The following is a 17,178-nucleotide window of genomic DNA, read 5'->3' as shown; positions in this document are numbered from 1 at the left end:
CCGTTTTTATATTTTATTTTTCATTTTAATATATATATATATATTAACAATGGAGCAATCAAGATGATGTTTGAGGATTACATGGATAAACTTGTTTTGAATTCCTCCAGTAAATGAAAATGAACATGTTTGTGTCGTATGATACAATGAAAATGAAAAACAACACGTAAATAACTCAAGTCTCAGGATAAAGTTCCGCTGCTGCATTTTAAAATAAATTTTTTAACGATACACTAATGACTTTGCATCAATTTTTTGTTAATCCAATTCTTGGCATATTCAACAAGAGAATGAAGAGATCAGTATAATGCTAGCATTCGTAATCTTAGCAGTTCAATTTTGACCCTCCCTAAAATAATCAATATCTATATCAACATTTAAGCCAGAAATATAGAATTTAAATGAAACTGCTATTGAATATAAATCATAACTTAAATTTTCTTCAAAGGATAAGATATTTTCTCTGAAAACACATGCCTATTACAGAACCATGTTAAAGAACAGAGAAATTATTTATAATTTATATTCATACTATTATATTAATGAAATTTCATGAAATTCTCATCCTGTTTTTTTTCACAGTATTTCAAATCAGTTACATCGATTACATCAGAATAATATATCTAGCAAGTTCGAAACAACTCTTGACAAGTTGTAATAACTTAAACATCACATCAGTTGAAAGCTTCAAAAATACATATAAAACATTTGATTTTAAAGGGATTGTTACATTTCCCTCAACTCATGCACGCAATATCCTGCTAACAACTGTGGTTATGAAAATCTTTCAACATCCAACAAATATTGGTTTTGCCTGAAACTGTAATAATATGGAATGAAAGTGTAATAATTTTCATCATCCTCATCATTTCCAATTCAAACTTTTAGTTAATTAAGAGCAATGGATTAGGGTGAATATTTCAGGTGTACAGTGACATATTTCATAACTACTGTTCAACAACTTATTTTCTTGGAGACTTAAATTTCCCGTTTTCATGGTGAATTAATTTCACGATTTCGATATAAATCCCACACAAAAATAAGTTATTTTACAGTATCAAAATAGCACTATATTTCTGTATTTCATTAAACATTCCTCTAAAACAAATAATTCAGTGAAATTAAATGAATTTTTCATCAGAAAAGCAAGAAATTCCATTCTCAATTTATCACTAATTAACAAAACAAATTTCTTGGAGAAAATGAAACATTTAACTAGCAATTCAATGATTTATGTGTCACTTCACCAGTTGAATATCAATCATTAATACTACTTTTTTCCTGTTCATGTTTTTAAACAATAAGAAACCACAACAAAACACACACATATATACATATTATCCATAGTTTTTTTTCTTCAAGTTGACCTACGTAAGATGTTATCCTTTAAATAAATCAAATAAATTTCTTAAGAACATCAGTGGCCTACAGCATGCCAACTAACTTGAAAATAAACGGGAAGCAATCGTGGATTGAAATAAAGGTGTTGGATAAATCTATAGGGAAATAATTATCATCTACTTTGTATGAAATTCAAAATATTACAGCTTGGTAATTTAGTTAAAGGAATACCTAATTTCACCATGTCATGAGTAACTTGGCCGATTCAAATCTATATCAAATAAATCTCTTTTCCCTTTGAATAGAAGAGTCAACACTGGTTTGGAGCATGTGTTCCTGGTACATTGTGTATGTCCGAATTAGTTTTGACATGCCCAAAAATATCAAAGCCTGTCTCTTAATAAAATATTCCCTGTAATAATAGCAATAATCTGAATATCATCTCCCTGCATTTCTCTGCTTTCAGTATATGCTTGATTACACAACTAGCTAGACTTCTGCTATTTTACCAACTCTTTCCATGGAAACTATATATTTATGGTCTCCTCTTCACAAAGATACATGTAGAACAATTAGATTTCATTTTTCATTTACTTTTAACTCAGAGGTAACTCTGAGGGGAATCAGAAATATTAAATATAAATGATTCTATAGCAAAACACAAATTCAATTAAAAAAGAACAAATATCTACCAAATGTATTAAATTAAATTATAGAACTTACAATAATAGGAGTTTTTATTATTTTCAGAAGAAATAAATAGAAAGAAACAAAACTGGTCTCTAATTGTACTAAAGGCAAATTGCAACCTTCCAAAGCGTTAAATACTATAGTATAAAATGTTATTTCTCTCAAGTTTCTATACCTACTAAGTTATCAGTACGAAGCATTTACATAGCAAATTCCTGAGATTAATCTGTAAAGTATAGATCACTTATAAACACCAACAAGTGGAACTGTTAAAAGACAAGCGTACGAACGCAAGCATAAATAAGTTTGTATTACAAATCCGTCTTCGTATATTACAAAGTTATCTCCCTTGCAGAAAAGTTTTGATTGTGAAGTTATTATTGTATGAGTGAAATTCACATCATTTCCTTTGAAAAATATGATGTTATGCTTGCAAATACATAACGTCACAATTTACAACTACCTACAACTTGCTGCAAGGGCAGATAATCTTAAACATGCACAGTCAGAATAGACTGTGTATACATAATATTCTTCATCCTAAGTCTCAGGTGTAAATGACACAGACGTTTATATAACCTGTGTACATAGCCGCATTTACTGTGGTTCTAAGTATTCGTGAAACTGTGCACCATATTGCATCTGAACTCTTGTCTATAATAGGTAATTTGTTCCAATAATCATGTTGATTGGACAAGATTTCTGCCGAAACGCATCGTGGAACCAATCAAATGTGGAGGATTTCACTGATGAATTATCCATGATGCTGCAGCATATATGACGTAGGTAATTACAGGTATAAAAAAACATCTGTGCGATATTTACACCTGGTCCAAGGGTGAATATTCCTATATCATTGGAAATGTATTTTCATCTATCTCTATCAATGCCAGCTGACACAATATTGAATTTCTCAATTAACACCAAATTTTTGCAATTAAAGAAAGCACAATTGTCAACTAGCATAAAGCAAAAAGTATCTGCAACTTTTACATTAAAAGGAGAGACAGTCAAGCATTGCGGTTAATGTATTTACACCATACCGATAATTGTATTGGTATTGAAAGCTAGATTTTAACTAGACAGAAATGGCTAAGCCATAGAATTCAGTATGTATTTTATGATAGCATTTTCTACCTATACATTTTCTTTACAGTTCAACTTCACTACATTATGCAATAGAGAGAAATATTGAAGATTTTAAAAGTTATGAAATGGTACACACACACACAACAACATTATCACCAACATTCTCATTCCCAGTGTGCAATTTTCTGTATCTACATTCTACTGTGTACAAACATAAAACTATTTTACCTTACATTAAATTACTAAATCATGTTAATTCTCTTAATTACCATGTATTAAACTCATTAATTAATTGATAGTTAAAACTTCATCTACCAATAGTCTCACAAAATATTAAACCATGTAAAAGTTTTTAATTTTTGATGAAAGTAGATAACATTTATAAAAATTTTGAAATTTAAGTTTTAATTTTCAATGAAATGCATTTATATTACTTTGGACTGCAAAAAATGAAATTATCAACTTTTTTTTTATGAAATTAAGAGAATAAAAGCCTACCAGTGAATATGTTGAAATGGGTTAGAAGCTTTCGTGCATTTACCCCCCCATTCACCCTGAAAATTTAAAATGGACTCTTCCATTTATTGAAATAGAAGAGTTCAAATCTGTTGTCAGGGGTGAATGAGTAAAACATTAACAAATGTTGAACCACACACATTTGACAGTAGAACAATTACAACATCTAAACATTAATTTAGAAAGAGTGGAAATATTTGATTTATAAATGAAGAAAGAAAATGAATTGTGCTTTTACAAACAATGATGAAATCTCTCTAGAAGTTTCTGCATTAAATACAACATTATTGCAAACATGTATTTATCTAAACAACACTTAGTTAAGACGATACGGTAAAAATTGACAAAGTACTAGAATATTCTTCAGTTAAAATGCTCTTTTAACTATTCGGTCTTTGCATATTACAGAGTTAGCTCCCTTGCAGGTAGGTATCGATTGTTACGTCATTGTTTAGTGAGCGCAATTCACGTCGTTTTCTCCGAAAAGTATGACGTTACACTCGCAAACACATGACGTCACAATCAGTACCTACCCGCAAGTGCAGCTAACTCTGTAATATGCCAATTCTGAATATAGCAGAATTCCGTCTATTACAAAGTTATCTCCCTTGCGGGTAGGTATCCATTGTGACGGCGTAATTTTGTGGACACAACTCATGTTGTTTTCTCCAAAAAATATGACAGCACAATCTATCTACCCGCAAGGGAGATAACTTTGTAATATGCAAATACAGAACAGAAGCATTATTGAGGATCCGATTTGCATTTAAGAAATTATGACATCAACATTAGCTACCTATATTAAAGTTACTGCACACATTAAATTCAATAAATTAATGGTAAGGTACAATTTATAAATCTGCATCAGTAGCACTTCTATGTCAAAATACTTTTATCAAACATCTGCAGGCTTTTCCTACACCAAGATTGTAACTTGTAAGAGAAAATAGCACATATATACACATATCATAAAAAGTTGCCACAAACGATTTATTAACACTAGAAACCAGTTTGATATTTTCTCAATTTATACTTTTTTCAAACTTCAAATCAATACCAAAATTTTCAGGTACCGGTAAATCAGTAATATATCAGAGAAATCTATTAGAATAGTCCTTATTCCAAGTGGTGTTAAATAGTGTTATAATAATAATGGTTTTGATTTAATTTATCTTGTGTGCAAAATCAAAACCATATTCACTCATTTTTCTGAGGTTCTTAAATTTTTTTATATACCAAATTGAATCGATGAATGATGACTTGTGGTTTTTTTTAAAATAAACTTTCTAGAGAAAACTATCCTGTTTGATAATGTATCATTTCATCCTGTTATATGAAATGTGTGTTTTAGTCTAAAACATAATTTATGCAGTTTTTCTAAGTGGCACAAAATAAGTTTTTTTTGTTATTCAAACACCAGCGATACTGCTAAGCTGCACTGCAGAGGTTATTAATGTACATTAAAGGAACATGCACGCACGCACAAAAAATGTAACATTCATTCATAAATGCAGATTGCAAGTCACCATATTCTCAGATCTGCATATATCGTATAATTTGTAGCCAACTCCAATCAAGCCCAAGCATATCAATGAACGACTACCACACTCCTTCATACACTCCACTTTTATACTATGTTCTTAGTGTTATGTCCCAATTCTGATTAAATCTCAATCAAAACTTGACAAGTATTACTGTTCTATACACCACTAAATTTTCGTGAGATACAAATTTCCACGTAATTGCACGAAAGAGCTCAAACGCTAAAACAAATCGTACAATTCTGTATGAATGTACAATTGTTAGTAAGAGCTCTTGATTGCGAATTTATGTATTTGTGAAAGGGCTGAAAATAACGAAGACACAGAATATTGTATACCCCAAAATAAAGTGGTTTACTATTCATTATTTTTAATCATTCTTTTGGACTAAAAATAACTTGAAACATTCAAACCATGAATCAGAATTAAGTATACAAACATGTTGTAATAATTAGCAATCCATTCATACTTCGCAGATCTCAGCAAATATCTCATTTGATTTTCTTTCAAACAGAATTAGGCCATAACACAGAGAAATCCTTTTTAACACGCCTAGACCTGAGCTCGCAAATAATATATTATCTTAATTTTCGTGGGTGCCTCAAAATAATCCTAACAAAAGCTTTAAGTTGCTGTTAAGCTTTTCTTATAATCTCACCTCAAACTCGTAGCCAGGCTCTCCCGAATCTAAAGAAATGCTATACACCACATCAGAGGGAAAAAATTCTATTTTACAATTTTTTAATTGCTTTATAAAATCCTGAGACAGGAGGAGTAAATAGCAGGCTTCAATCCCTCCCTATGATTGTTGCAAGTAAACCATTTTCTTCAATGTAGCGAATCCCCGAATGGCAATAATCTAACTCAGGCTCATGTTCATCAATAGCACGAAAAAAGTCTGAAAGAAAAATCAAAATTCTATTAATCTTTATGGAAAATTATTAACATTCCTGAATTGTAAAATTTAAATCTAACTCCGGCTCACATCAATCAACGGTACGATCAAAATAGAGTTCATCTTTCTGGCAAAAATATTATGTCGATTTGATAATTGAATTTAAAGGTTCATGTAAATTAAGATAAACTTCAAGGCTTTTAAAATAGACAATCAACATTCAAGTACTGTATATGTGCATAAATTGACTGAATTCATGGATTCATGTAACAGAAATTGACATATAATAGAATTCTAGCTGTGCTGTTCTGTTCAAGATCTTGTTGTGTTTTTATGTCAATGTACAAATCAAATTAAAGTACTTACCTCAAATTTATTTTCTATCACAAATCATCCTGGCTTTTCCTAACACATTGTGTTATTCTTCTTCTAAATTCTGCTGGTTCTTCTCTCCACATTTTCTAAACATAAAATTTATTTCTAACACTGGCTCTCACCATTTACGCCCACAAATATAACTGTTCAATAATTATAAGTCAGTTTAAAATTACATAAAGACCAATCGTAAAGTGGAATTTTTTCCTGACGTACATGCATGTAATATCTGACTGACCAAGTAACAGGAAGAGGCCTAAGCAGGTACTTCATTTTTGGACATAAAAGTCAGTAAACCAAGGAATGTATTTAACATAAGTAAACTAGGCGTCTTGATATGAAATTTGAAGTTGTTTCAATTTAGAATAGATGCCATTTTTAACGTAAACTTTATTTATTTTATGTCCATTGCAAAACAAGTTACCATGCTGGTATATAATTTATACAAATCACTTTTGTTAGCCTGGATGTAAGCAAGGGAGGGTTCTTAGAGAGGGAAAAACCTAGATTACCTGGAGAAAACCCACATAATTGGCCATTTTTTGCACTAGAAATTAAAGCCCTTAGAAGAATCCTAACAACATTTTTTTTGGAATGATGACTGTGTATTGTGAATACTTACTGCAGCATCTACATTAGCTGGTGATTCGTCATTAGGATCAGCTAACATTGAAATAACACTTAGTAAAATTGTCTCTACAGTATGCACCGGTAACCATCTTTCTGCTGCCGTCTCGTATCCATATTTATCATCCCCAGGCTCATGTAGAATAGAAATGCACACATTCCCATCTTCTCCAACTGTTAACAATTAACATTGCTACATTGATACCAAAACAACAAGTAAAATAGCTCTTAAATCTTAACAGCAAGGAATTTTTTCTTATTCGAACACTTTCAGCTATTTGATGTTATTGAAAATCAAAGTTAAAATTTACATTCAAATTCAACATAGATGCATACATTTATTCTGACAACCATATATAATCAAGTGCTTTCTCGACACAATCTAAAATACTCTTTATTGATTTAAAAATATGATCCTTTGTCAGCCGCAAACGATTCACCGACTTCCAACAAATCAAATTTTCCAGAAATATTTTTTATACACTTCTATCTTGTCAAAAGTAAAAACCCATTTCATAGCATTATAACTCACTATTAGGGTGCCACATTCTTGATTGGAAAATCATCTTTGGTGGTTTCTGAGGATATTCTTTAGGAAAAATGAGATGTGCTTTAAAGTATCCTCCCTCACTGCAAGTGAAAACATTGACATATTAATTATGCATATAATCAAAATATTGTCCATCAACATATCAAAATTGCATTATAAATATAAGCTCTAAACAGTTTTGATGTCACTCAGTTAGGAAGCCAATTGTTACTTTTACTTGGCAGTCAATTATATTTATTTTCATTTTCATTATATTTCCAATGCTTATTACAGGAAAACACAGTTATAACGAACCTCTGGGGACCAACAAAATAACTTTGTTATAAGTATACATGTACAGTGGAACCTCCCAAAACCGAACCTTCTCAAAACCGATCTCCTCTAGAAACCGAACATGGATGTCATGTACGGAATGAATTCTTCTTTATTAATAGTATATAAAACTTCCCAAAACCGATCCCTCCCAATTCCGAATACCGGACCGATTTTGAGATCGGAATAGTCAAATGTAACTAAAATACACTTCTGAAAACCGGCCTTACCTGAGCGACACCGATAGATTGCATTGAGGTCTGATCAACCGACTGTGAAATACACACGTACCTGTACCATAGTTGTCGCATGCCATGTCCTGGGGCATGTATACAGGTGTAAAAGCTATAGGTATATGTACACGGTAATTATACCCGAGATGGTGGTGTAATTATTTAATCATGCCTATTGTTTAGATATCTAACGAAGGTCTACCATGTGCACGCGGTTTGTTTACTGTAGGAAAACAAGCAGAGCTATTAATAAAGAGAAAGTTTCGTATTCAAATTACATGGTTTTTTTTATTTACATTTGTAGTTGTCGGATAACGTAAATTATCTGTATGAAGAAGCCGAAGCCATGTATTGTTTTAGAAAATGACTATGTCATATAATGACCGGCATCGACTGATCATCGTGTAATTAGACCATATAATTTGATTCTTGACGTAACCGGAAGCGATCGGTCGTATGTACAATGTAGGTTGCAGACGAGAACATCCCCAAGAACATTCACGCAACTAACTAAACTACATTTATAAGCGGTAACAAAGTCAAGCTTGCTGTAATCCATTCCTTTTAAACGTATGATTTTCTCTTTTGTGATAACATTCACATTAACAATCAATATCGGTCGGTTTTAACGAACACTAGGCATACATGCGGTGCACTAATGTAAAAAACGACTTCCGATCGATTAAATCCGGATCGTGATGATCGGTATTCGGTTCACTTCTCCAAACCGAACCCTCTCTAAACCGGCCGAAATTATATGCACCGACCATGATCGGTTTCGGGAGGTTCCACTGTAGTTCATTATACAGTCTAACAGATAATGTAGATATATCATGGGAACCGTAACGTTATAAACATATTTGACTGTATATATATATATATCTTTTTAAAAGTTTTCCTATGATTACTTTGATGTAAGATTATGGCAAATTGGCAGGAAATGAATTTCACATGTAAATCACAAGCTTTTTTGTTCAAAACAGGGACTGACTTTTGTCTTTGTTCACATAAAAGTTGCACTGGAACATTTATATAGGCTACACTCTCGATTTCCAGGGAGAATAGTAGCAGCTTAGTTATACTCCGGAAAAAATTGTATATCTTTGGGCTTAAGTTAAAGCAAAACAGTTCAAAATTGACAAAATTTTACGTGTAATTTTCACAGAAAAATGGTTTTCACGACAGTAATTAATGTAAATTTCCCCCTTGCATATATATATTTCCATATTTTCAGTCCCTAGTTTCAGTTATGATTTGTGGTACGTATACCTTGCAGCAGTCATGATCAGTATGTAGCTGCAATATTGTAGCTCAAAAGACTTTTAGACAGAAAATGGTGTCATCTTTAGAGCTACAATTGGTGCCTATTACTGCTAATGGAGCAAAGTAATGATCGTGCAAATCATTATTAAAATGTCTTTATGCATTTTATCCTACTTGTTTTATATCACTTATCTACTATGCAATAAAACTGAACCGTATAAAATATCAAATTCACAGCGAGACATTAATGTTTCACATATAACTATGATGGTCTTTTGCGAAGGAAAATTATATGGCAAGTCTACAAATTGGGAATTTGACATCTTGTGAGCTGTATGGTAAATATTAAGAATGGTTGTTATGTTTGTTTTGGACAAAAGTATTATATAGATGCATGTAAACACATAGAATATTTGGAAACCTACAAAAAAGTATAGAAAACTATGCCCGAGTGATTTTCGGAGGCAGTGCTCCACTACGACACATAGGGACCAATTCGTACCCGGCCTAAAGGTATAGTAGGCCAGGTACGTATATTCGTTCTAGATCAGTATGCAGTGTTTCAGACTGATTTCAAACATTTTGTTTTTTTTTTACAAAATTTTGTCAGGACATTTTCTCTTAAAATGATTATGGATTTTCAAAATTTTCCCGGACATTTTGGAAGAGTACTGCAAAATGGCCTAAATTTAGCCCCAATCTGAATAACTGCTATGTAGCTAAAACTTACTATGGAGTATCCTGTGGGCCATATATCATGACCTCCCATTTAAATATATCATCATCGTCGATCAAACCTGCTGAGAATCCCTCCACAGGATTTTTGTTTAACTCTGTAACATAAAACAAAACAGGTTTTAGGAAATATTTTTGAGTAATATAATTAGTATTGCAGCTTCAGTGTAACATACACCATTGTCTAATTAGCATTAATTCATATCTGCAGAAATTTAGTATAGCGCAACTAGTAAATGAGCTGCACAAATTAGCGTTAATATCAACCAAAGCAAACAAAACTGTTGTTTCAAAAACAATCCCTTTCACATAATATCTACAGAAAATACAATGTACTTAAAGATGCTCCACCACCAAAAGAGCATAAACAATACTCATCATTTGAACAATAATTAACAATTAAAAAATACAATTTTTTAGCAGTGGAGCATCTTTTATGTTTCTTCTGTGGTTTCATTTTTTACCTCTTAAAATTTTTAAAAAAATAGAATGCACTTAAGACTTCAAAATTTTTTTTAACATGTTAAAGCCATCTTTGAAAGTTCTTTTTTTTCTTAAACAATTTAATGTGTTTTCAGTTACAAACAATCTGTACAAAAACGTCCAATGATTTTCTGATATTGATTCCATGGAAAGGGGGCGCTTCTACAACTTCAACTCTTCTCCAGGAAAGGGGAGGGGCACTTTTAGGGGGAGGGGTACTAGTTACGGTGAATACAATGTGGAAGTTTGGTACATGAATGTGAGCATGGATGGTGTAGGCCTTCTACGGGAGAATGTGATAAGGGTGTGTGGATGTGTGATAGCGTTTAAGATTTATATGTGTTATTTAAATGTTACGGTCGCTGGGATGCATCGTTTGTTGTCTTCTGTCGTCCCACATGTGTTGCGGGTCAAATTTGGTGTGATGGGATGAGAGTTAGGGTGGGTGTATCAATGTATCATGAGCACCCATTGGTCTGTTTGTTTTATATCGTTTCGTGTGCACATGCATTTTAGGGGTAGTACACAGCTCCTCAAACTGACACTACTCCGTTGTCGTGTTCGGGCTGACTGTGTTGGTGTTTGTGTCCATGGTGAGTTTATGTAATATTGGTTTTTATATCTGCACTGTCCTAGTGTTATATTGTTGGGGAAGAAGCCGAGACCTGCCCCCTTATGTATGTATGTGTCCCATTGGTGGCCTATAGGTAAGGGGTGGCGTGTGTGTCCATCGTTATATGTAAAGTTCAATGTAAATATATATTTGACTGTAATAAACCTGTTAAAATGTTTATGTGCGTTGTTAATTTCTTAGTAGGCTAATAGACACCCGATACCCCTAGCCAGAACCTGGGTCAGGTGTGGTGGGCGATACCTCTACAGTATTTATATATTATTTTTAAGAGTTAATGCCCTTTGTTGATATCAATTATTATGAAGTTTTAATCAAAATTAAATTGATTAACCACTAATCTCTATAAGTGAAAAATATCAACAAATCTTATGTCCTAAGTTTACTTCATGACTTTGGCTGATCAAATAAAGAGAAAATGAAAAATCGAATTTATTCATCATTTGTTTTTATCTGTTATTTTAGAATAAATGAGACTTACATATTCATCAAGGGAATAGATAAACCAGTTATCATAGACTGATAGACTATAAAATCTCTACAATATCATACTGATTAATAGGCCTAAAATAAAACGGAAGTTTAACAATCCCTTTCGAGTCATCCTCAGCGTATTGTGCAAGGCGCAGTAGTAGGGCCTACATAAAGCATGACACATGTCGTTAAGATTTTTTTCGTGGGTCTTGTGAAATGCTGAATAAACGATAATACGCAAAGAGTAAATATTTCAACTCGTGATTAGGTAAGGATATCGGGAAAATAAGCCAAACAGTGCAAAAAGAGAATCTAAAACGCCCTACACAAAAAGTAAACAGTCGTCAGTCACGTCTGCTCGCACATTTTATGCGCTATTGTTCCTCTTTTGGTGTGTTGGGTTGTCACTTTTTCACCGGCGTTTTGAATCTAAATCGACCGAAATATCACAAGTCAGTTATATTCAATGTATTATTTAAACAAATATCTCACCAGCAAGTTGTCTTCGAAGTAAAATAGTTGCCTGATCGTTGGCCATAAGAAGAAATAATCTTCGTCACCCAATGTAGATGGTGAAGATGGCTGGAAATGACTTATCACGCAAGCGCAGTTACCGAAAACTCAGCTGAGCGACACGGGGAGATAACTCGAAGAAAACAAATAGACAAAAGGCATAAAGGGCCTGATTACTTGACCGACTTAAAATAAGTCCTAATGCTTTCAGTGCGGCGAATCGTTTTAAAATTAATGTCATAGGATTAATAGTTCTTCCCAGTGTATAATAAACATTAAATCAAAACACAAAAACAACCGAGATACTTAATATACATCATGTAAGCAGACTTACAAACTACAACGTAGACATTTAAAAACTAGGACATCACGTGCTGCAATGTAAACTTATAACAAAATAACATAACTCTGTCACATTTACATAGCCCATAATAACACAAAAGTGTACAGGAATAAAAATGTGTATTGAAAAAATATATATTGTTATGATATTGTTGTGAATATCAACAAATAGCTATATAAATCTCATGGATATGTCGGTGTATATTGGATAAAACATTATCAAAATATTAATATCTAGACCTATTGTTGGTTTATTTTTTTTAAGTATTTAGACGCTAATGAGTGTCGATGAAACATTTCATTAGTTAGAATCTACCTAATTTTGATTTAAAAAAATCTTTAGAAATTTCTCACGGTCCAATTTTCTTCTTACTTTGCATGTCGATAGTACTACAAGTTGTACTTCTAAAATAAATTGTTGTTTGTTTTTTTTTATTTTAAAGATGCACACAGGACCGGAAATCTGTGTGTTCATTGTCAATGAAACTAACTGCACAAATATGCCAAAATAGGCCATCCTTTGTTAAATTATCCATAATTCATTTGAACGTATCGTATACTTAATACCCGAACAATTTTGCTTGGATTTTTACAAGAAGTGAACACATATTCTCTGACTTTCATTATATACAAGTAATTGGATGCTGACATATCGTAAAAAGCAGATCTTTTTGTTTTGACATTTAATATTGACATTTTCGACAATTTAGATGATGTGTTTAAAATTTACGTCAGGTTATCCTACATGTCAGATCAAAACATGTCTGACGTCACTAACTTTCTTTATCCATATTGATTTTGTTAAAAAAATGTTATTGATTGATTGATTTATTTTTGCTTGAAAAATCCATTTTTAACCAAACTAATTAGTGAAAAGACGGGTAAAAAATCAAGAATGAAGCCTTTAAAAAAAAGATAAAAAATATGTTCACACATAAGGGGTTCCCTTGACACATACCCAGAGTATTGTTAGAAGCGTGGGTGGATTTTGAAACCTCATCTTTCTATATCAATTACAAGATATATGAATATGATATTAAAATTATAATCCAGCCAATGTTCTAGAGACTATAAATACATGTTAATTTATGGATAATTGTTTTACCACAAAAAACAATTATCTACAGGTGCTGAATTAATTAATCCTGTCCTTGAGTGAGCATGATTTAAGGTTGCTGGTATGTACAATGAAGAGTTTATGTTAATGTACATGTGTGCATTACATGATAACACAGTTCGTTCCCAGTATTTGCATGTATGGGGTAATAATAGTGTGTTTGACTTTATTTGAGATTAGATGTTTGTTTTTTTTGTTTTTTTGTTTGTTTGGTTTTTTTTTGTTATTTTTTCTGAGTGATTATTGAATTGACAAAGATACGGCTTTTTGTCTATCTATTCCGATTTCAAAATTTCGTGTCAAAATCATCTTATTTTTTTCTAGTGACTTATACTGTCCACATCAATTTTCAATTGTTGATAATATATATTATTGTTATTTTTGAGATTCTATAAAGGTTTGGTAGTTGGCTTTTCATTTACCTGTATAGCGCAGATCACAACGGGATGTGTTAATCCCCCTCCCCCACCCCCTCCCGGCGTGTTATTTACCTGTAATCCACAAAGCACGGCGGGGTATATATGGTTTTGATATGGGGGAGGGGGATTTGTCAGTATCTAAATTTCGCTCATTCCATATTATCTAAATGATCTGATTTCAAAATGAATCTTTCAATCCTATGTACATTGTACGGGCACTTCAAATCGAATCGTTTCTACAAATAAAGATTTGATAGCAACTTTATAAGGATAGCAAGTGATGCTGTACTTAATTAAAGGCCTACAATCTGAATTGATTTCAAATAATGATGATAAATAATTCGAAATAAATTAAGGCAATCAAATACAGAGATTCTATCATAAATTCCACTAGAACGAATATACGTACCCGGCCTACTATACTTTTCGGAAGACGACACCATTTTCTGTCTAAAGTCTTTTGAGCTACAATATTGCAGCTACAATTCCACATGCAATTATTATTTAATGAACAAATGAAATAGATAACTTATATCTATGATATACCTCATCTACGTCCTTGCTTATATTAAGGCAAAAAAATGTCTGTTAAGGGTTACATTGCCAAAAAATTAGGGTCGGTACGTCGGGATTTTTTTTAGTGTCTTCCACTTTAAAGTAATGGCCAGAACCGGAGTCTGAGATCAAAATCCCGACTTTTATTTTTTTTTCGTAGAAAAGTGGAAAAAATAGGTTCGGGGGTAAAAAATTGGGGTCGGTCGGGTAATCCTAAACCAGAGATTTATAAGACTCATATACGTCCCTTGCCCTAAACAGACATATTTTTTTTGGCCTTATAAATATCGATGCCATTTTGGGATAACATGTTATGTTTAATATCATATTGCAGTAAATATTACATCTTACTACTTCAAATCATTATGATTACATGATAATATGTTATTTATTAACCGCTATCATTTGAAGTTACATGTAATAATAGCTATATTAATCACATGTATTTCCAACGGCGTGGTATTCTTCAACTTCGATAGCCAAGAGTTTTAATACTCCAATGTGTCGACCAGTCTATCGGGGACTTAAGTACTGTCTCTGGTTTCCATAAGTAATTGTAGACGTTTCAGTGGTCTATTATTATAGAAAAAGTCTGTTAAAATCATAAACCATCTCTTACATATAGACTATGTAGAAAAAATGATAAAGCGGGTCGATCATGTCACGAGACGTCTGAATTTTATAGTTTTTTTGTGTGTGTCTGGACCAATATACAAGCATAAAATAATACGTTTAAAAAATTGTTAGCGTTTTTGATGATCACAGCTTGCATGTACTTGCATTCTACCCTGACCGACAGACAGTATTATGGTTCTTGAAGGCATACGTAGGCGGATCGTTACGCACATGGCTATCGAAGATGGTGAAGCAAGTTTGACTAGTCTCCTATAATATTAGTTTAACTTTTACGACGGAATTCCATTATCCATATTTACAAAGTCCTATTTCAGTTCTGAAACTGTAATTGTAAAACTTCTGATGAAGTAATGTTGCTAGCCTATACCCCGGACCCGATACTTATCAAACAAAACTATAAACCGCGTTTCATTTCAAACTTATTCTGGCATGCGTCACATCATTTGTAGCTGAGATTTAATCTGTTTGTAGGTAGAAAAATCCGTGACAAGTCAATATCTAGCAAGAAAATTATCTTAAATCGCACATAAATGCAAATAGCACACAGCAAAGTCTATGAAGTTCTGTTCTGTCTAATTTACTGTGAAATTCCCGTTACAATACCAAAACAAAAAACAAATATATGGCATTAAAATATTTGACAAGTGTCGAATAAGAGTTACCTCCCTTAGTACACAAAAACTGCAGGTGCACGAATACGAAACTTGGCACTACACTCCATTTCCTGGTTGCGGGATCGATGATTTGACAAGAGAAGAAGCCGGCGATGTCATCAACAAGGTAGGCTTTCGTCCTCGTCTAGTCCTAATGTGATCTTTTATTGACATATTTGTTATATCCCGTTTGTATTTCTGACCATATGATATAAATAGCGTGCGTGATGTGTATTATTTTTGTTGTCCAGACCTACCCGGTAATTTATATATCAACTGCTGATTCAATACATGATAATGCTAGCAGTCTTACTTATAGAGGTTGTCTTAGGCCCTTATTGCCAGCCATATGGATGGTAATTGCCGATGCCATTTCAAAATTATCTTGTACTATGCCTTATAATATAAGTAAAATGCTCGTTACTGATTTCTCCAGTAGACAATTTGAATAATGTAAGTGTACGTACATCATGCCTGATGTAAATGTGACACATGTGTATAAGTCTATAACATTCACAAATTGTCTGATGGCCATCTAAATATTGTGTGCTGATGCGAAACTTTGTTTAAAAGTGACGATGTAAGTGTGCATAGGATAGGGTAAGTTGGCGGATGGAGATAGGGGTGAGTTGTCGTTAGGAGATGGAGGGTCCTGGGGGTGGGGAAGGGGTAGAGGGCGGTAGGGGGAGGGGGGGGGTGCTTGTTATTTTGTTCAACTACAATTCACTGTTATATTCATAGGCTCAAAATATCGTAGAGATGAAATCATAGTGGAGCGTAATTTCAAGTCTTATTTTAATAAGATTGTAAATTACACTCTGACAATTAAAATGTTGTGCTTTTCAACATACTCATGAGTTCATGAGTTTGGGTTAACGTAATTAATGTAGGCCTTATTAAAGAGTAAAATCACATTTCTCCACAAGTATATTAACGATTGCACTTTACCTAAGTAAATAAACAAGGTTTATTAAATAATTTGACTGTTAATGATCAAGTTCTACAGTTACGCATTTCAGCAGTTTTACTTTTACATCGTACAAATATACAATTTGTACTTTGAAAGCAAAATTCTTACAATAGACCAAAGTGTAACACATTACATGATATTTATACACATGGAAATCACCTCTGTTGTTATTAGAATGTCGGGTACATTGACTCTGCCGGATATGCTGATGACTTATC

General features: G+C 32.7%; 2 protein-coding genes across 2 annotated transcripts in view; one reads left to right on the top strand and one right to left on the bottom strand.

Annotated features, from left to right (window-relative positions):
* LOC138331546 (probable ubiquitin-conjugating enzyme E2 7) lies at nt 1–12,391 on the bottom strand. Its single transcript, XM_069279240.1, has 6 exons — nt 12,248–12,391; nt 10,163–10,265; nt 7,607–7,704; nt 7,070–7,248; nt 6,439–6,533; nt 1–6,075 (listed from the first exon to the last, which is right to left on the bottom strand). Exons 1-5 carry the CDS (start codon nt 12,291–12,293, stop codon nt 6,456–6,458), a joined length of 504 nt encoding a protein of 167 aa, XP_069135341.1. The 5' UTR covers nt 12,294–12,391; the 3' UTR covers nt 1–6,075; nt 6,439–6,455.
* A 3,638-nt stretch (nt 12,392–16,029) lies between these two features.
* LOC138331545 (synaptic vesicle 2-related protein-like) overlaps nt 16,030–17,178 on the top strand; it is a 44,277-nt gene continuing 43,128 nt past the window's right edge. The window contains exon 1 of the mRNA XM_069279239.1: nt 16,030–16,117. The gene's annotated coding sequence lies outside the window, so the exon portion shown is untranslated. The remainder of the gene's footprint in view (nt 16,118–17,178) is intronic.

The sequence above is a fragment of the Argopecten irradians genome, chromosome 9, assembly GCF_041381155.1.
Source record: "Argopecten irradians isolate NY chromosome 9, Ai_NY, whole genome shotgun sequence".
NCBI lineage: Eukaryota > Metazoa > Mollusca > Bivalvia > Pectinida > Pectinidae > Argopecten > Argopecten irradians.
This window is presented reverse-complemented; position numbering and strand designations above follow the sequence as displayed.